At 46.2% G+C, this 20,373-nt stretch overlaps 1 protein-coding gene across 5 annotated transcripts in view; it reads left to right on the top strand.

Annotated features, from left to right (window-relative positions):
- Positions 1 to 527: 527 nt before the first annotated feature.
- Positions 528 to 20,373, top strand: part of LOC121870034 (ras GTPase-activating protein nGAP-like) — a 93,139-nt gene continuing 73,293 nt past the window's right edge. The window contains exons 1-2 of one of the 5 annotated variants that reach the window (XM_042371775.1): positions 528 to 701; positions 7,874 to 8,355. In XM_042371775.1, the coding sequence (XP_042227709.1) occupies positions 8,118 to 8,355 (238 nt within the window). In that variant the 5' untranslated portion in view covers positions 528 to 701; positions 7,874 to 8,117. Of the gene's footprint in view, positions 702 to 3,115; positions 3,574 to 7,189; positions 8,356 to 20,373 lie in introns of those variants that run through there. The other 4 variants (XM_042371779.1, XM_042371776.1, XM_042371774.1 and 1 more) reach the window with 4 other exon arrangements.

Genomic DNA, 20,373 nt, shown 5'->3' with positions numbered 1-20,373 from the left:
GCATTTCCGTGTAGTTTCTGTACTCTCATCAAGGAAGTGCACATTCAAGCACTTCTCAGAAACACATTATATTATTTAGCGTTGTTGATGATGCCGTCCAGCAGTCCCTTGTTGCCACACAGGACCTGGGAGACTGTGAGGGCGACTTGGTGGGAGGTGCAGCACATGTTGTGGCAGACTAAGAGATAACTTTTCACGAGGTCGTTGGTGTTTGTGCCCTCGCCAGTATCTTCAGGTTGCGACGACTCTTCCTGACGAAACCTAACGCCGAAGGAGTCGAGTGAGGGGATGAGTGTACCAAGCTAGCGAGGTTATGAGTCGTGTTAGTCATCACCACTATCTCACACCTCTCACTTTATCTGTTTAAAAATAACCGACTTGAGCCTTCTTGTCTACGATAAATTAGTGGTGGAGGCGGGGAGTGTCACCACCCTGTCCCTCCCTCTCTCCCTCCCTCTCTCCCTCCCCCGGATGGTAGAATGGCACCCTCCCTCGACCAGCTGGTGAGCCGAGTGCCACATGCTATCAGCAGTGCCAGAGGACAGTCAGAGATACCGAGGGTGGCAGTGTGGCTGTGTCTGTGGTCGACAGTGTGTGTGTGTGTGTCTGTAGACCTCGACACTCCTTCCATCGACCTTGTCTTCAGTAATCTCATCGACAGTTCCCGCCATTGTGAGAAAAAAACAAAAGTGTAACCCGAGGTCAGTGTATAGATGGTGTTAGTGTATCGGAAAATACATTAGTTAATCCTCTTATTATACAAGTAACGTCATAGAAAACGTGGACCCAGGGTGATGGTGGTGACTTCTACTAATGAACGCGTCTCCGCCATCCAGAAAAATAAAAAAAAAATAAAAAAACGGAAAATAACAGAAAAAAAATCTATACACCAAATAGTGATATAACGGCAGTGTGTACAGTGAGAGGTGAGGAATGACTTGGCAAACGCTGTGTATACTTTTGTGATTGGCCAAGTACCGTGTCCGTGTGAATGAGTGACACAACAACTTTCCACCACCACCACCACCACTCCTGTGAATTTCTGGGAGGTGGACGGTTAGTATATAGGAGGCCAGCCAGCTAGTGGTCAACCAGAGGCGATAATCACTTGTTTCAATGGAGTTTATTCTGGAGGGAAGGAGTCAAGCACGCTACCAGATATTCATTTGTTTTTATAATGTTGATAAATAATGAAGTGTGTGGACCTTACCATGTGATATTTAAATGTTAATAATAATAATAATAATAATAATAGTTAACGTATTCCTATGAACCCTTGACAACTATCTATCTATCTGTGTGTGTGTGTGTGTGTGTGTGTGTGTGTGTGTGTGTGTGTGTCCTCTTCGGTGTGTGAGGTTAAGAATTAATATTTATATAGAGAGAGACGTATAACGCTGTGTTTTAAGTGAACATGAGAGACATATGTTTCTGATGTGTGTTTAAGTGGGTCAATATGTATGCAGCCAGCTGATGTTATCGCCAGGTGACTTATCGTGCTACTGTGTGTTGCGATCGTGTGTGGGTGGGTGGGTGTGTGGGATGGGGCGAGTGGTGCAGGGGGGTGGGGAGGGAGTGTGTGGTGAGGGGTGTGGGGGGGTGGGGAGAGGAATGTGTTGCAGAGGGTGAGTGAGGGGTGTGGGGGGTGGGGAGAGGGAAGTAGGGTGTGCAGAGGGTGGAGTGAGGGGTGTGGGGGTGAGGGTGTGGGGGGTGTGAGGGTGTGGGGTGAGGTGTGGGGTGAGTGAGGTGGGGGGGTGAGGGAGGTGTGGGGGTGGGGGTGTGGGGGTGGTGGGGGTGTGGGGGGTGGTGAGAGATCCAAGGGATGCAATGAATGCGGTGGAGAGAGAGGGGGGGGAAGGAAGGATGGTTGAGTGTTGTTGGGGAGGATATTGGTTGTTGGTGGTAGTGTGGGAGGCAGGGGACGGGTGTGTGGGACGGTCTTTCCCCTCGCTCTCTCCCTTTCTCCCTTCCCTTCACTCCCTCCCTTCCTCCTTCCTTTCTCTCTCTCTCCTTCCTTTCTCTCCCTCCCTCCCTCCCTTCCTCCCTTCCTTCCATGTACAGTTAACAGTCAGTGTATGTTTGAGCTCCCTTCAGTTACAGTTGAGGGGAAGACTATGTCATGTGCAGTGTCCCGGTTATACAGTGTAGCAAATACGAGAGTGTGTTAGTTTACGTCGATACCTGATACTGTGGGTTTGCTTACGTGTGGGTGTGTTTTCGTCTGACTTTCCTTCACCCCCACCACACCCCCACCCCACCCCGTCCGCCCCCTTACCCCCCTCGTTTCTCACCCCTCCCTTTTCCCTCACCTCTCTGAGTCTCAGTACAGGTTTCCTTCTCCCTGCTTTTCTCTCTCTCTCTTGCCACACTCATAACACCACATCACCTCACTCACCACTCACCACCCTCACTCACCACTCTCACTCACCACTCACCACCCTCACTCACCACTCACCACACTCACCACTCACCAAGCGTGTATAGTCTCAAATTACTTTTACATAATCCTCGGAACAGCTGACCACCATCATCACTACCACTTGTTAACGAGGCAATGTCACGCATCTCTGCTACTTGAGAAGATTAGTGTTAAGGCGAGAGACTGTTAGACTGTTAAACTGTGAGACTGTTAAACTGTTAAAACTGTGAGACTGTTAACTGTGAGACTGTTAGACTGAGACACTGTTGTTAGACTGAGAAACTGTTAAACTGTGAGACTGAGAGACTGCTGTTAGACTGAGAGACTGTTAACTGTGAGACTGTTAAACTGAGAGACTGTTAAAACCGAAACTGAGAGACTGTTAGACTGTTAAACTGTGAGACTGTTGACTGTAGAAGGCGAAGAATTTATATAGTCTTTATCAACAACACAAGTGTCTAAGGTGACGTATAGAGTAAATCTTATCACCCCTATCACCAACACGGCTTATCGCCACCAAGCTGACTCCCAATGTGCTCTTTACACCACACATTACCCCCCCCCCTTCATCAATCCCCTCTTCCCCTAGTCTTCGTCAGGTAGGTCTTCGTCAGGTAGGTCTTCGTCAGGTAGGTCTTCGTCAGGTAGGTCTTCGTCGGGTAGGTTTTCGTCGGGTAGATCTTCGTCAGGTAGATCTTCGTCAGGTAGGTCTTCGTCAGGTAGGTCTTCGTCAGGTAGATCTTCGTCAGGTAGGTCTTCGTCAGGTAGATCTTCGCCAGGTAGATCTTCGTCAGGTAGATCTTCGTCAGGTAGGTCTTCGTCAGGTAGGTCCTCATCAACAACAATAAGGTAATGATGTTTTGTACTAGATAACACAGGTATATTTGATAACATGGTTCAGATGGCATGACAGGCTTATCTTATCAGGTGCGTTAAGCCTTCCAGGTGAAGCGCTGCTCTAGATTGGTCACTTCAGGTGGCAACACGCGTTTAGTTACCTCCCCGTCACTTATGGGAGTTGTTTTAACTAGTTCTGGGTCATTTTGAGTGTGTCGTTCACCTATTTGGGGGCATCATGTCGTCTACTTTCTGGTCGTGTTGGTCTCTAGACGACTTGGACGACCTGGGTTTGGATACGAACTTCGATCTGCCAGGTTAGTACGACTTTCAGGTGAGAGCAAGAGGTAGGCAGGTGAGGAGGACGACTACAGGTAAATGAGATGGATTACCTGAAGATTAACCACCTAAATTTTTTCACATTATAATTAAAACACACTTACCTAACCCCCTCCTCCTGGCAGCAATTGGATATTTTAATCAGCAGGTAAAATAAATGTGGGGTGTTAATCTTTAGGTAATCCAATATAATTATCTGTTTACCTGTCTGGGCCTTCGTTCAAGTGTGTGTGTGTGTGTCACCACGTCGTAGAAAGTAGATGAACTGCCTCTACATCCTCGACCATATATAAACATTCATTCCTGATGCTGTTTTGGGGGTGGTGGGGTGGGTTGTGGGGTAGGAGTGGGTGGTGAGGGGTTGGATGAGGTGGCTGTCAAGAATGTGGGTGTGGCTGGTACCTGTGATGACGAAGTGAAATGTGGGTGGTTGGGAGTGGGTGGGTGGGAGTGGGGGGGGGGGTGGTTTAGAAGGGAAGGTGGTTTATAGGGTGGGGGATGTTGTGGGTGGCGGTAGTGTAGTTGGGGTGTGGTGGGCGGCGGCATGAATGTGTGATGGGCGGCAAGATAAAGGGACAGTATGATGGGCGGCAGTATAAAGGAACTGTGTAATGGGCGGCGATATAAACCCAGTGTGACTTAGTAGGCATAGGGGGAGGAGGAGGAGGAGAGGTAGAAGAGAGGGAGAGGGAGAAAGGGGGAGGGAGAGAGGGAGAGAAAGGAGAGGGAGAGAAAGGGAGAGGGAGTGGGAAGGGGAGAGGGAGGTTAGGATGCCTTGACAACTACTCATTAAATTATCAACAAAGGATGAACTGAATGGGATTATGGGGGGTAGGGAGGGGAAGGTATATGGGGGCAGGTGGGTGGGGAGGGAGGGGCAGGTAGGCACGTAGGAGACAAGAAGCTGAGGTACGGTAATTACAGGTGAGGACTGAGTGAAATTAGGTGGGTCAGTGGGGAAGGTGATTCGCTTGTTGGGCACCTGAACGATACCCCCTCATAACTCTCCTTGCTCCCCTCCTCCACTCCCCCTCCTCTAGTATCTTTTGTGTTGACGTCAGAGAGAGAGAGAGAGAGAGAGAGAGAGAGAGATAGAGAGAGAGAGAGAGAGAGATAATGCAGTGAAATATATAAAGATAAAATGAGATTGAAAAAAAATAGGAACAGAAGAAGTGAGACAGAAAGACAGAGAGTGAGAGAAAGACGGAGACAGGGTAAGAAACAGACAGACAGACAGACAGAACAAAGCCAGGCATCACAGCAACAGTCGCCAGTCCGAGAGAAACTCCATTTATTCTCCTCACTCAATCACTAGTATACAAGGTTACAGGTACAGGTAAACAGGTACAGTCACAGGTACAAATACAGGTAAAAACATATTGCATGATACAGGTAGGGACACACACACACACACACACACACACACACAGTATTTATAAACAAAATGCAATTGGCTGTTGTTTACTTATGTAGAAATCCGGGAGGGGAAGGAGGGAAGAGGAGGAGAGGAAAGAAAAGGGCATGGGACTATTGTGGAAGAGGAACGAGAGGAAGGAAGAGGGAAAGGGAGGGGGAGAGGGGGAAGGGAGGATAAGGAGAAGCGAGGGGGGGGGAGGGGGAAGACAGGGACATACGTACCCAGGAGGACACACACACACACACACACACTGTAGGCGCGGCGTTCAACCTTCACACTAATTTAGAGTCGCTTACAGGTGAGGTCAATGTATATTAGGTATTGTATTGACGGTGAATACTGAGGAAGCCAACTTCTTCTTCTTCTTCTTCTTCTTCTTCTTCTTCTTCTTCTTCTTCTTCTTCTCCTCCCTTCTTCTTCTTCCTATGGTCAGTGCTGAAGATTAACTAACCCACCACCCCAACTTAACCTAATCTAACCTATTACATATACGGTTGTTTTAAGCATCAGGTGTAACAAACTAGGGGTGACTAATCCTCAGGTGATCTATGGAGTCTCGATTTAGGTCTTACGATCACAAAAACCCGATAATTTACCCCTAGAAGTTAGATTTTCGACGTAAGATAAATTCCTCCCTTATCAAGATAGCAAGGAGCTTTTATCTTACTGATCTGAGATAAAAAGATCAGAGGCGGCGAAGTTACCTTTAGACTGTACTGAGGTGTGGTTGGTGGTGTGGTTGGTGGTGTGGTTGCTGTGGTTGTGTGTGGGGGGAGGGGGAGAAGAAGGGGAGATGGAAAGGGGAGAATGAGGGAAGGGGGACGAGAGAGAGGAGAAAGGGGAGGAAGTCGAGAGGGAAAAAGAAGGGGAGGAAGTCGAGAGGGAAAAAGAAGGGGAGGAAGTCGAGAGGGAAAAAGAAGGGGAGGAAGGGGGAATAGGAGGACAGGAGAGGAGGAGGAATAGTAAGAGAGGATAAGGGAAGGAAAGGGGATGGAGAGAGAAAGAGGAGAAGGATGAAAGGAAGATAGAGGTGAGGAAAGAGTCGTTTCTATGTGACCCGGAAAATCGTCTGTAAAATTCTTACCACCGGACGCCCAAGGGTTAAAGTCTTTCCTGTAGAGAATAACCTTAACCTAATTTAGCTTTAACCTAATTTAGCTTTAACCTAATTAAGCTTTAACCTACTTTGACCTTAACCTAATTTGACCTTAACCTAATTTGACCTTAACCTCGCTTAACCTTCACCTAATCTCACTTAATTTACCTGCAGTTTGATTACTTAGCGTCAATAAGACAAACAAATGTATAAATAAATGAAAAGTTAAATGTGATAAATAATAATAATAATAATAATAATAATAATAATAATAATAATAATAATAATAATAATAATAAGTCGTGACCCAGCCATATTAGTTGTTTTGGTGTATGTATGCATGTATGTATGTATGTATGTATGTATGTATGCATGTATGTATGTATGTATGTATGCATGTATGTATGCATGTATGTATGTATGTATGTAGAGAATAAGTAATGAGCCTACAGGTAGGGAGGGAGGGAGGGGGAGGCAACAGAAAGTACAGATATAAGCGACCTCCACTTGGCGTATAAATGTGGGCCACATACACAAGGTAGCTACTGGTTCCCTGCCCACCTCCTCCTCTTGCCAACAGTAGTCCTCTTAAAACTAACCTCTTCTTCCCCACAACAGCATCTCTATATCACACACTACCCTTCAAAAACTAGGCCCAACACGGTAATTTTGTCACTTTCTGCCCTCGTCACACACAAAAAAAAAGTTGAAAGTCTACCCATTCCGCTCCGTCTCGTTCACTTTACTACACCAGAGGCCGTATCTCGACCCCTGAGCGCCTGAACATTACACCTGGATTGGGTTTCAGGCAGGTAAGGTGATTAGTAATTACCTCATTGTGTGTCTCTTTGTCTCGTGTAATTTCCTCGTTGTGGTTCGTCATTGTGATGGGGTGTAGGTAGGAGGGGAGGGGGTGTTATGGGAGGCCACTATGCAGATGGTGTAGGTATCGGACATGTTGGCAGTATTACCTACGGCTATTTTACTCCCTCCCCCCACCCCCCTTTACCTCTCCTCACGCCCACCCTCACCGTTCCCTCCCTCGCCCCCCCCTCCTCCACCCGACCTATGCCCCAGTCCGGGTTCCTGTTCCCAACGCCACAAACCATCGTTCACCATACATGCCTTACCCAATCATTAACCTCTTTATAACTACCCCATTAATACACCTCTTAACTAGTACTAATAAGTAAATCGACACCTTTATATTAAAACGAAAGGTGTGTCGTTAAGTAGATGAGGTAACAAAAGTAAAAATCGGGTCAGTTATTAAATCAGTGTCAAGTCGAAACGCAGTGAAACCCTGGTGTGAGCGTGGTCAGCCCTCACCTGCCTCGCCACTCTAGCAAGGTTTGGACACAACAAACGTGGTGTTCCGCAGCTCTCAGTGTTCAATCTCAGTTTGGGGGAGGATTTGTGGTTATCAGTGGCCGTCGGTGTTGTTGTGACGTGTGTTGAGGTACTCAGGCCAGTAAATGATGTATAAAGAGGCCAGAAAAGTGTTGGAAACTTACCGTACTTTAAGAGTATTGGAGATCCAGTGAAACGTTTAATATGACATCCGGTTGCAAGACATTGGTGTGTGTGTGTTCAACTCGATGTGTACTTCAAGAGACGGTGGAATGTATTGTGTTAGTGATCTGTGTATGTTAGGTGGTATAGATGTATGAAGTTGTGTATTAAGTGTTAAAGTATGTCGGGTGTTGGGGTGAAGTCTATAACGGGACGGTGTGCATACCATCAACAAAAGCGTTTCCTCGTCCAGCTGACCCCGTGTGGACGAGTGGTAGTAGTAGTAGTATCCCGTCACTACATCCTCTACGACACACTACACATGAATTACATCTCGTGATTATAATAAACATGGAAATTCGCTTCGTATATAACCCACTAAAACTATTGTAAACACCGCCTGGACGACCCGAGTGTTTGCCAGCATGGACGACATAAAGTGGTCTTGGTGGTGAAGTGTTTTACCTCGAACTTGTACACAAAAGGTAAGAGAAAAGATGTTAGCACGAGGAAGTGAACGTAATGCCTCTCTCTGCTCCTCCAACTCCACCTTCTACGTCAACCTGGTAGAGGAGGTTCCCCAGGACGTGTTCATCGTCAGGACCGAGTACCTAGATCACTCTGTCTTGGAGGAGGAGGATGAGGACTTGTTGCTTGAGGACGAGACCGACTGTGGGGACACCCTTAGTGAGCTCAGTTGTTCCTTGTCTCAACAACTAGACGGCTATGGCACAGGTGAGTGTGTGAGGGTGAGTGTGTGAGGGTGAGGGTGAATGTTGTATGAGGGTGAGGGTGAATGTTGTATGAGGGTGAGTGTGTGAGGGTGAGAGCTGTTGTGGTTGTGTGGTCATTATTGGGGTGTGTCGCTCTAATGGCACACACACACACACACACACACACACACACACACACACACATACACACACACACACTTCATCTAGCCAATTAAAACACTCTACCTGACCAGCCAAGTCAAGTACCCGGATCTCTCTAGTCTAACAATGCAATTCAACCGTACAATAATTTAGCCACCAATAATTGAATATACAATCTAACCTAATCTAACCAAACCTGACTCAATGTAACCTAACGTAACTTAACCTCATTTAACTTGACTTAACCTAACAGCTTTTTAGTTTGATGAAGTATCTTTCATTAGTGGTTGAGGTAATTAGCATACACCTGTTGGCAATTTACCTGTTGTTAATCTACCTGTTGGCTCCTCGAGTTAATAACAAGAATAACAATCAGAGGAAAGTGCTGGATGCTGCAGGTGTTCTGGCCAAGGTAACACCCCCCCCCCCTTGTTGTGGCACCCTGTCCTATAGTGGCACCACCTCTCCTAAATTGGCACCCTTTGTCCTTCTAATCCTAACCTAACCTAACCATGCATCCAAGAGGCACTTATTCCTCCACCACTGGCACCTTATCCAACTACCCTACTCCCCTGGCACCCTAATCCTTCTTCAGTGCCACTAAGAACCTCCTAAAGTGCCATGATGGTTAGTATGCCTGTGGTAGTTCATGATCTGAAAGTGTTGGTTGGTGATTAGGTCTTGGTACGTGGTCAGCATCGTTAAGGGCGCCTACAACTAGTGGTGGTCAGCCTGTTACCTGTTTATTTATGAGAGGGATGAGAGGGAGAGGGGGGTAGTGGGGTGAGTGGTGGTGTGAGAGAGAGGGGAGAAAGAGAGAGAGAGAGTAAAGAGAGGAGGAGACAATTAGAGAAAGGGGGGAAGATGTGTTGTGTTAATTACAGGTGTGTTCTACAGGTGTGTTCTACAGGTGTGTTTTACAGGTGTGTTCTATATTGTCATTACAGGTTTGATTTCTCTCTGTTTATGTTGTATATATGTAAATAATGCAGGTGTGTACGTATATGTTAAACTCATTAGTATAGACTGGACACACCTGTTGCTATACCTTATAATTATGATCATTAAGGTTCAGTATTAATAAAACCTCCACATAACGAACTTTTCACCATATAATCCGTTATTTGCGGGGTTTACATCTAACGGACTCCTTGATATAACGGACTTTCATCTCTATATAGTTCGTCAGATGGAGGTTTCGCATATAACGAACTCTTTGATATAACGAACTTTCATCTATATAGTTCGTTAGATGGAGGTTTCGCATATAACGAACTCCTTGATATAACGGACTTTCATCTGTATAGTTCGTTAGGTGGAGGTTTCGCATATAACGAACTCTTTGATATAACGGACTTTCATCTATATAGTTCGTTAGATGGAGGTTTCGCATATAACGAACTCCTTGATATAACGGACTTTCATCTGTATAGTTCGTTAGATGGAGGTTGTATATGACCTATAATCTGAACTTGGTTACTGATGGGGTTATGTGGTGGTGTAACATGACCTGACCTGACCTAACTGACCTGACCTGACCGACCTCACCTAGCTGACCTTACCTGACCTCACCTTGCCTTACGTAAATTTATTAATATAAGTTGATTATTAAGACAGATTGATTATTTGACCCTGATATAGCAGCTATTTGACCCTGATATAACGGCTATATTTGACCCCGATATAACGGCTATATTTGACCCCTATATTGCGGCTATATTTGACCCCGATATAGCGGCTATTTGACCTTGATGTAGCGGCTATTTAACCCTGATATAATGTTGGGTTAACGGTTTATTATCATTGTGTTGTTGTGATGAAGGTTGTGTTGTAATCATCGTGTATTATCAACGGGTTGTGTCTTAGTGATTAGAATATAGATAACTCAGACCTGAAGACCAGGTGTGTGTGTGTGTGTGTGTGTGTGTGTGTATTGGGTTTTATATCTAGAAGTGTAAGTAATAAGAGTGCAGAGGTCTTATTGCAACTATATCTTGTGGCAGGCTTTAATGAGTGACGGATGGCAGGTTGAAGGGAAAGATGAAGGAGGAGAGGGGATAAGGAAGAAATAATGATGGCAGACCCTAAGTGAGTGGCAGACGGTCGGGATTTGTGTGTGTGGTCGGTTTAATCTTCAAGGATCGCCGTAGTGTTTACATTAGGGAGGGGGGGGGAGGAGATGATGGCAGCCTAGGAGGCAGTGGCAGACTTCTAGCCCCCCTCTCTTACTTCCCAATTCCCCCTCCTCATCCTATTTCCCTCCACCTCACCCCCTCACCCCTCCCCCCCATCTCACCCCCTCTCTCCCTATTTCCCCCTTCCTCACCCTACTTCTCTCACCCCTTCCCCATCACTTGATTCTCTGCACCCCACCCTACTTCTCCTCCCTCACCCCATTTCCACTCCCACCCTATCACTTCACATTTCCTTTATCACCTTCCACTCCATTTTCTTGTAACAGGATAAGAGACAAACAAAGAGGGAGGGGAGAGATGAGGGGGGGGAGGGGGGATTTATCTGAACTATTAGCTTCCACTACTGCCTCTCTCTCCACACACACACACACACCCACACTTCCTCGCTAAAAGCATCCCTCACGCACTCACTCACTCACTCACTCTCAGCCACTTAGAGGTTCAATTTCACAACAACAAACAGTTCAAGATTAGTCTTCCGATTCACAAAGGTTCATAAAGATATATTTCTCTCTCACCCGAGGTTCAAAAGATACAGTAATTGGTGGTTCAAAATATATGTAGTGGTTCAAAATCACAGCTAGAGGTTCAAAAACACACACTCACACACCGACCTAATTCAAGACATCACTCAATTCAGGTTTCACAAGTGGGTGTCGAAAGTGCACTATAACAACACACACACTAATGGTAGCCTGAATCATTGTGTCGTTCCAGTTAAGAGAATGGAATAAACACACCTTATAGATTGTCTGACCTCCCCCTCCCCTCTGGCTAGGATCACGCCAACACACACACACACACACACATATACACACATATACACACATATACACAGAGCACGTATTTTTATTGAGGTTTCCTGGAACAGTGTGTGTGTGTGTGTTGGCGTGATCCTAGCCAGAGGGGAAGGGAGTGATGAAATAAGGCTGTGGGTGTATCAAGACTGCCACACACACACACACACATGTCTAACCAAGGCCTCATTAACCCTTTGAGTCTTTATAAGCTTTATCATGAACCTATTACGATTTAGACACATTATAATTGGGATTCATTATACTCTACTGCCCACTCGACCACCCACCAGCCACCCACCCACCCACATACCCTCATAGTGTTACAATGGTTTTTTTTTTTGTCATCCTTTCCTGTTCGTGGGAGCAGCGCCGGACATAGCAACGCGCCCCCCACTTTCCCAGAACCCTCCCAGGTGCTCCCATGGCCCAGTACTGGTCACGGGGCGGGGCGGGGTGGGGCGGGGTGGGGTGGGGTGGGGTTGAATGAGGTGGGGCAAAGGAGGAGAACTTATAGCATATGTAAGTTCTCTCCTTTGCCCCACCCTGCCCCCGCCACGCCTCGCCCCTGCTCCTTGCCCCGCCCCGCCCCGGTAATTACAGCTTGAGGTGGGTATCATTGTGTTGGGCCTGTATTGTTGTGTGTTAATAAAGCGTTGAGCTGAATGTTTTATACTGCTCTCTCGCCTATCATCTTTTATCCGTCTCCTTCCTTCCTTCCTTACAGTGAGAAGTGATACCACCCTCAGTGTCAAGACCTGACTGAATTACTCACAATAGGCAAACTGTACTACAAGCTTTGTCAATAAATTTGTTAAACTTAAAAACTACCTCCCTCCTTCCCTCTCTTTCTCCCACATCTTTCTTTCTCCTGTCTCTTCCTTCCTCTGTCCTCCCTTCCCCCCCTCCTCTTTCTTCCCTCCTCCCCCTCTCACCATGTTTATCCTTCTTTCTCTCTCTCAATCCACCATCCATATCCGGTGCTTTTAGGCGTCATCGACCATACGCCCCTGACCTCCCAATTTCCTCCCTGCCCTCCTTCACCTGCCCTCCCCCTGTTCTCCCCTGCCCCTCCCCTTCCTCTCTCTCGTCTTACTTCTGAATAAAGTGTTTGTTATGGTAGACTGGTGGTGATGGAGGGTGGTGGTGGTGATGGAGGGATGATGGTGAGGGAGGGTGTGTTGGTGAGTGATGGTGAAGAGTATTAAGGATGTGTTAATGGGGGAGGAGGGATGTGTTGGAGATAGGTAGTGATGGCGTAGGTGTGTTAATGAAGGAGGGAAGAGGCTAGAGGTGAACCCCCTCCCCCCCTCCCCTGTAACTTGAGGTGTTCTCTTGAGTGTGTGTGTCAGTCAGTCACTCAGTCAGTCAGTCAGTCAGTCAGTCAGTCAGTCAGTCAGATGAAAGCTATTTATACCTGCCTTTGTTTTCCTAGTATAGAAGTGATGACGTTACACATTGATTCTGGGTAAATTTATTGAACTTTTAAATCCTCTTCATCTGTGTCTGTACCTGTGTCTCTACTTGTACCTGTGTCTCTACTTGTACCTGTGTCTCTACCTGTACCTGTGTCTCTACTTGTACCTGTGTCTCTACTTGTACCTGTAATTTCTTTAATTAGTCCCGTACGTGCGTCTCCCAGCTCACGGAACTCGGCCTTCGGGACAGTCCAGTCTTACGCCACTCATGACCTAACGTGCCCCCCTGTGTGTGTGTGTGTGTGTGTGTGGACGTAGAGAGTTAAAACGCGGGGCAGTGATAAGAGAGGTTGTTACGTGTATTGAAAACAGCTACTGATTATCTCATGATAGTTGGTACGTTTAGGTGTTGTGGTGATTAGGTCGATACTGTTGCTATTAGGTGATTAGTGTGGTAGTTTAGTTATAGGGGTAGATACAGGTACAGGTAGAGACTAGTACAGGTGTAGATTCAGGTAAGTGTGCATATGAGAGAGAGAGAGAGAGAGAGAGAGAGAGAGAGAGAGAGAGAGAGAGAGAGAGAGAGAGAGAGAGAGAGAGAGAGAGAGAGAGAGAGAGAGCATGGTAAACACGTCACACACACGTTTCACATACACCTGTCCACTAAACAGGTCCCAACACGTTCAGTCCTCGTGTGTGAAGCACTAACACTGCACCTGTGTGTTTGTTTACCTGGGAGGTTTAATATTAAGCCCGGGGACCAAAACACAACCCAGAAATAACAATTGTGTTTGTTAAGATGTTTTTGTTAAATGTTGATGTTCGGTGTTTGTTAGGTGTTTGTTTTTTGTTAATATACGTGGTGGAGGGTGTTGGTGTGGTGGTGGTGGTGGTGGGTGTTGGTGTGGTGGTGGTGGTGGAGGGTGTTGGTGGTGATGGTGGAGGAGGGTGTTGGTGTGGTGGTGGTGATGGTGGTGGAGGGTGTTGATGTGGTGGTGGTGATGGTGGAGAGGAGGAGGGTGTTGGTGGAGAGGCTGGGTCGCTGTGTCCATAGACTAGTTCACCGTCAGGAGCATCTTACCCGACGGGACTTAGGTTACTTCTACAGGTTCTCCTTCGGTAGTGTCTGATGCAACCCAGGAAGATAATACGTACAGGAGGAAGATGAGGAACAGGAGGAGGAGTACAGAAGGAGGAAGGAGGAGAAAGACACAAGTTGACCAGAAGATTAACAGAGCAACTTGATCCTCGACTCAGCTGGAGGAGGGGTCGGCTTGGGGGGGGAGACCAGCTGTGGAGGGTAAGGGGGGGAGGGGGGCAGTCAACGCGATTACCAGCCACTTCTACGATACCCAAGTAGACAGTCGACGATTTAACCTAACCTAACCTCAAGTCGTATGCTGTGACGGTACTGGGACAGGTGATCGTGGTTTGGTTAGGTTAGGTTTGGTTAGGTTTGGTTATGTTTGGTTAGGTTTGGTTAGGTTAGGTTAGGAGAGCCAGAACACCTGATTAATAATGATGTAATTAACATGAGTATGGTGACAGTGTCCGTACCTCAGATGCTTGATCAACACTACTGAGGGTGGTGGTGGTGGTGGTGGTGGTGATGGTAGTAGTGGTGATGGTGGTAGTGATGGTGGTTGTGGTGGTGGTGGTAGTAGTGATGCTGGTAGTGGTGGTAGTGATGGTGGTAGTAGTGACGGTGGTAGTAGTGATGGTAGTAGTGTATGGGTAGTGTGGTAGGATGGTGGTGGTGTTGTCAGGTACATGAGTGATTGTCGCTCAGTCCATGCCGGAGTGAATTTGCCACCGTCTGGAACTCTCAACCTCTGCCCTGACCCCATCCCACCCTGCCTTACCCCACCTTGCCCCACCCACCAAACCCAACCTCAATCACACCCCTGCAAACCAAACCTCAACCTCACCCTGTCCTGTCCTCTGCCTGTCCTGCCTCTGTCCCGCGTCTCTGCCCTGTCCTCGCCCCCTGTCTCTGCCCTGCCCTGCCCCCGCCCCCTGTCCCCGCCCCCGCCCCGTCCCCGCCCCGCTCCGCCAGTAGGGGTCACCACAGTCACTGGCCCTGCCCCTCCCATTGCCTCGGGTCATCAATCGAGAACTTTCCTCACTCGTGTTGTTACGCTGCAGGTTGTGAGGTTGTGAGGGTTAAAAGGTTGTGAAAGTCTTGTTAGTAATGGACGGGTGAGCCAGCAGTGACCAACCAACACCTCATTGCGTTAGGTTAGGTTTTGGTTAGGTTTGGTTAGGTTAGGTTAGGTTAGGTTAGGTTTGGTTAAAAGGAATAAAGTAAAGATATTAAAGGATCACACACACACACACACAGAGGCCTTTGTGTGCGCAGAATGCTAGGTATGTGACTTTCCCTCGTTGGTAACCTGGCTACCCGACTTACCCGACCCGACCAAACCCGCTCCAGGTACTTCCTCCCTTAACCTGATTACTCTCTCACACGGTCCTGGGTACCTGTAGTTTACCTGTGTTCACCTGTGTTTACCTGTAGTTTACCTGTGTTCACCTGTAGTTTACCTGTGTTCACCTGTATTTTACCCTTGTTCACCTGTAGTTTACCTGTGTTCACCTGTAGTTTACCTGTGTTCACCTGTAGTTCACCTGTGTTCACCTGTAGTTCACCTGTTGTTCACTTGTAGTTTACCTGTGTTCACCTGTAGTTTACCTGTGTACACCTGTAGTTTACCTGTGTTCACCTGTAGTTTACCTGTGTTCACCTGTAGCTCACCTGTAGTTCACCTCATATTACTTAAGGGTATAACTCACTCTCTCACCTAACCTAACTTAACCTAACCACCAGTCCTCTATAACCCAGTATACTTACCGGATATACCACCAGGGTCTAGTATAACAGTGTATATTATTCTCAAGGGATATATTACTGGGTGTAGTTAGAGGCTGGGTGCCACCTGGGTGTAGTTAGAGGCCTGGTGCCACCTGGGTGTAGTTAGAGGCTGGGTGCCACCTGGGTGTAGTTAGAGGCTGGGTGCCACCTGGGTGTAGTTAGAGGCTGGGTGCCACCTGGGTGTAGTTAGAGGCTGGGTGCCACCTGGGTGTATCTAGTGCCAGTGCCGCGGTGCCCAGGAAGCTTATGGCATTAGGTGTGTAAATAAGACCCATCCAGAGAGAGAGAGAGAGAGAGAGAGAGAGAGAGAGAGAGAGAGAGAGAGAGAGTCATGTTATTGCCTGCTTATTATTTCACACGACTGTAATGATGTCATACGCGAGTTTAATGACATCACGCGAGTATTAATGACGTCACACGAGGGTATATTAATACGGAATACCAGCAGGTAATCCCGTCTGCGAGAAGCTGGGTGTTGTAATCAGCCAACCCTTGTTCCTTTTGTTGGGGTGTGAGGGACGCCTTTGTGGAGCAGGGTGAGGTGAGGTGAGGTGAGGTGAGGCAGGAGAGGGTGAGGTGAGGCAGGGTAGGGCAGGACACAGGATAATGGGCGGATACTCTGTGTTTTTGTGGGAGAGATGAAATGCCTGGTGGAGGGGGGGGAGGGGGGGATGGGGATGGAATGGGAGGGGGGATGGGGAATGGAATGAGGAGGGGGGGTGGGGGATGGAATGGGAGGGAGGAGGGGGGATGGGAGGGGATGGAAGAGTTATATGTGCAAGAGTGTTTATACAGAGGAGGGATGTGACACTTGTAGAAGGGATGTGACACTTGAAGAAGGGATGTGACACCTGCAGGAAGGAATACATTATCCACGGGAGTCACAGTATACAAGAGGGATGTGAGTGGGTGGTGTGGAGTGGGAATGTTTGAGTGGTGGTGGTAGGAGTGTGTTTACATGAAGTAGCGACATGAACAGTGTGAACGTCACCCCCACTCAATCACCCCTCTCCCCCACTCAATCACCCTTCCCACTCAATCACCCTTTCCACTCAATCACTCCCCTCTCTCCCCCACTAATCACCCTCTCCCCACTCAATCACCCCTCCCCCCATAGGCTTTTGAGACGAAACAAGGCTATAACACCTTTAAATATGACACTAATATACTATAACCCTTATGTCATGTCAGTATAAGGTCACTAATCTAAAATTCTTGTACCAGTACACCTTAACTGTACCTGTAATTATACCTGTACCTGTAACTACACCTGTATCTACACCTGTAACTGTAATTTTACCTGTACCTGTAATTGAACCTACACATTTCACCTGTACCTGTAATTGTACCTACACATTTCACCTGTACCTGTAATTGAACCTACACATTTCACCTGTACCTGTACCTACACATTTCACCTGTACCTGTAATTGAACCTACACATTTCACCTGTACCTGTAATTGAACCTACACATTTCACCTGTACCTGTAATTGAACCTACACATTTCACCTGTACCTACGCTGTTTCTAGAATCATTTAAATACAAGACAGTGAAAAATCTTGCTCTCCTCATGAGCACGCGATGGAGGTGGTACATTGAACACCTCTTTGTACCGCCATGAAGACCCCCAGTCAGTGTAGGAGTGATGGGACTCTCACCTTTAGAGACACAGACTGAGGCTCCACCGCTGTAGTTGACATGGAAATTGAGTGGTGGAGTATTTTCTTCTTGTCTCTAGTAGTCGGTGCATTTAATATGTGTGTGTGTGTGTGTGTGTGTGTGTGTGTGTGTGTGTGTGTGTGTGTGTGTGTGTGAAGGGAGTGTCGTATCAAAGTTTGTGTGTTTATGGTTCTTGTTATCATGTATACAGTGTTTTCGTTATTTATCGATTTGTTTTTGCTATTTTCGTCTTGTATTCGCTATTTATCGTTTTGTTTTCGCTATTTTCGTCTTGTTTTTGCTATTTTCGTCTTGTATTCGCTATTATCGTCTTGTTTTCGCTATTATTGTATTGTTTTCGCTATTTATAGTTATGTTTTTACTGTACATCGTATTTTCACTATTATCATCTTGTTTTCGCTATTTATCACTTTGTTTTCACTTTCCGTTTTGTTTTCGCTATTTATTCTACCACATCATTGTATCAAGAGAAGGCTATTACACCATACATTAATCTCGTTCTTAAATACAAAATACGAACGAACTTTTTTTTTCACTTAATATCATAACGAAAGATATATTAAAATCTTTACTTTTTACTCAACACAAAGTTCCAAGGAGGAAAATGATAGCGTATGGTGTGGTAACGTAGGAGATAACATAACAGGATAACATTTAATAACAGGATAACACAATGATAACAGTTATTTCATGCATTAAGGTGTGTTATATTTTTTTCGGGCAGTTAAAGATTACTGGGAAAGTATTAAGGTAAAAATATAACAAGCTGCTTTTGGGTTGTGAGTTGTGAATGTTATAGGTAGTTTTGGGGGTTGTGACGGCGTGTTATAGGTAGTTTTGGGGGTTGTGACGGCGTGTTCTAACCAGTTTTTGGGGTTGTGACGGCGTGATATAACCAGTTAGGGGGATGTGACGGCTACATTTCTTCTTTCTTTCACCGTATTCAATAACGTATCTCTCTCTCAGGGGTCAAATGAGCAACGTAACGAGAATTTGGCGTGAAGACAGATGGAAATTGAATCCAGACGCTTATCTTAACTAGTTTTCTTTTTCAATTACGAGGGGGAACTAACGTAAGACTTTTTTTTTAACCAGAGACTCAAAGATCCTAGCTCCTGGGTGATAATTGGAAGGTGTAGAAAGGGCTGGGTGTTGGCTGGGTATTCCTGGGCATTCCTGGGCATTCCTAGGCATTCTTAATTGGCAGGTGAGGGTAAAGAAATGGTAAAAGGGCGGGAAATATGCACCTGGCAAACACTATAAAAGATCAGCATGAACTTTCACGAACCCAGCTGGTGAGGGTTATTCTGAGAGAATGGTTTTTAATTACAGGTGAGTTTTATATGAGAGAATTTTATTTCCATTTTATACAAGGTAGTTAATTATTTTTAGGTTGTAGTTTAAGTGAAGTAGTTAGATACATTCTGCTGTTGATGGTTAGGTGGTAGAAACAACAACAATAACATCAATAACTACAACAACAACAATAACATCAACAACAAAAATAACAATAACAACAATAACAATAACAACAACATAACAATAACACTCAAATTACAGCAATGGCGAATCTTTTGAGAATTTGACCCAGTGAACAGCTGTCGAAAACCTATTCTCTTAAGGTCGTTAATCCCTTGAGGTGGGTCGTAAAGGGATTACTAATCTTGGTTGTTTTTAGCCTAGGGTGAGGGATTACCGTGAGGGAGGGGGGTGAGGGGGAGTTACTGGTGAGGGGAGGAGGGGGTGATGGGGAGGGGGAGTTTTGCAAGGAGGGGCAGGGAGCACAGAGGGGGAGGGGGTGGTGTAAGTAGAAAGCTGGGCAGAGGGGGGTGAGGGGGTGGGGTGAGGGGGTGATGGTAAAGGGTGAAGGATCATCCCTATGGTGGCTGGATCCTCACACATACATACAGACAGACACAGAGGGCGTGGGGCGAGGTATGGGCGGGTCCTAGGCTTGGTGTTTGTGATGCTCGTGATGATGGCTGTTGTTATTCTTCTTCTTTCTTCTATCTTCTTTCTTAATTCTCTTCGTATTTTCTTTCTTCTTCTTCATTCTCTTCTTATTTTCCTTCTTCTTCTTCTTCATTCTCTTCGTATTTTCCTTCTTCTTCTTCATTCTCTTCGTATTTTCCTTCTTCTTCATTCTCTTCGTATTTTCCTTCTTCTTCTTCATTCTCTTCGTATTTTCCTTCTTCTTCTTCATTCTCTTCGTATTTTCCTTCTTCTTCTTCTTCATTCTCTTCGTATTTTCCTTCTTCTCCTTCTTCTTCTTCGTCTTCGTCTTCTTCTCCTTCAGGATCCGTGTTCTGTTTTCCTACAGTAGAATTTAACCTGACGACGCCCTTCTCCTGTCAAGGGCACGTCACCCAGGGGAGATTAGGACACGTGTGTTATCTGTCCTACTGTATGTCCCTTATCAGAGTAGCCAAGTTGGTGTCCTATCTTGAGGTTGAAGCGATAAAGCCTCTCTATCACCTGAAGATTAACCACCCCAGCTTATTTTACCTGAAGATCAACCACCTCAGTTTATTTTACCTGAAGATTAACCACCCCAGCTTAATTTACCTGAAGATTAATCACCCTAACACTATTTTTGAGGGGATGAGGTTAGGTTAGGTTGGGGTGGTTAATCTTCATGTGGTGATTCTTCAGGTGAGCCAACTATTCAAATACATGTAAATAAAATAAACGTGTATGGTTTTAATATGGTAAAATTAATTGGTATTTTTTTCTTTATTTTGCAGGTAAGGCAGTGAGTGAGGATGGTATTAACCGTTACTTGATACCATCTTAGCTACCACCGTCTGGCTGAGTACCAGGTATGAAGGGGGGGTGGAGAGGGGTTAGGTCAGGTTTTGTTAGCATTAGGGTGTTAAATCATCAGGTGAAATAAGCTGGGCACCTTAATCTTCA

Source organism: Homarus americanus, unplaced genomic scaffold, assembly GCF_018991925.1.
Source record: "Homarus americanus isolate GMGI-L3 unplaced genomic scaffold, GMGI_Hamer_2.0 scaffold14467, whole genome shotgun sequence".
In the NCBI taxonomy this organism is placed as follows: Eukaryota; Metazoa; Arthropoda; class Malacostraca; order Decapoda; family Nephropidae; genus Homarus; species Homarus americanus.
Note: the sequence above shows the minus strand (reverse complement) of the source record. Positions and strands in the feature narration are given on the sequence as shown.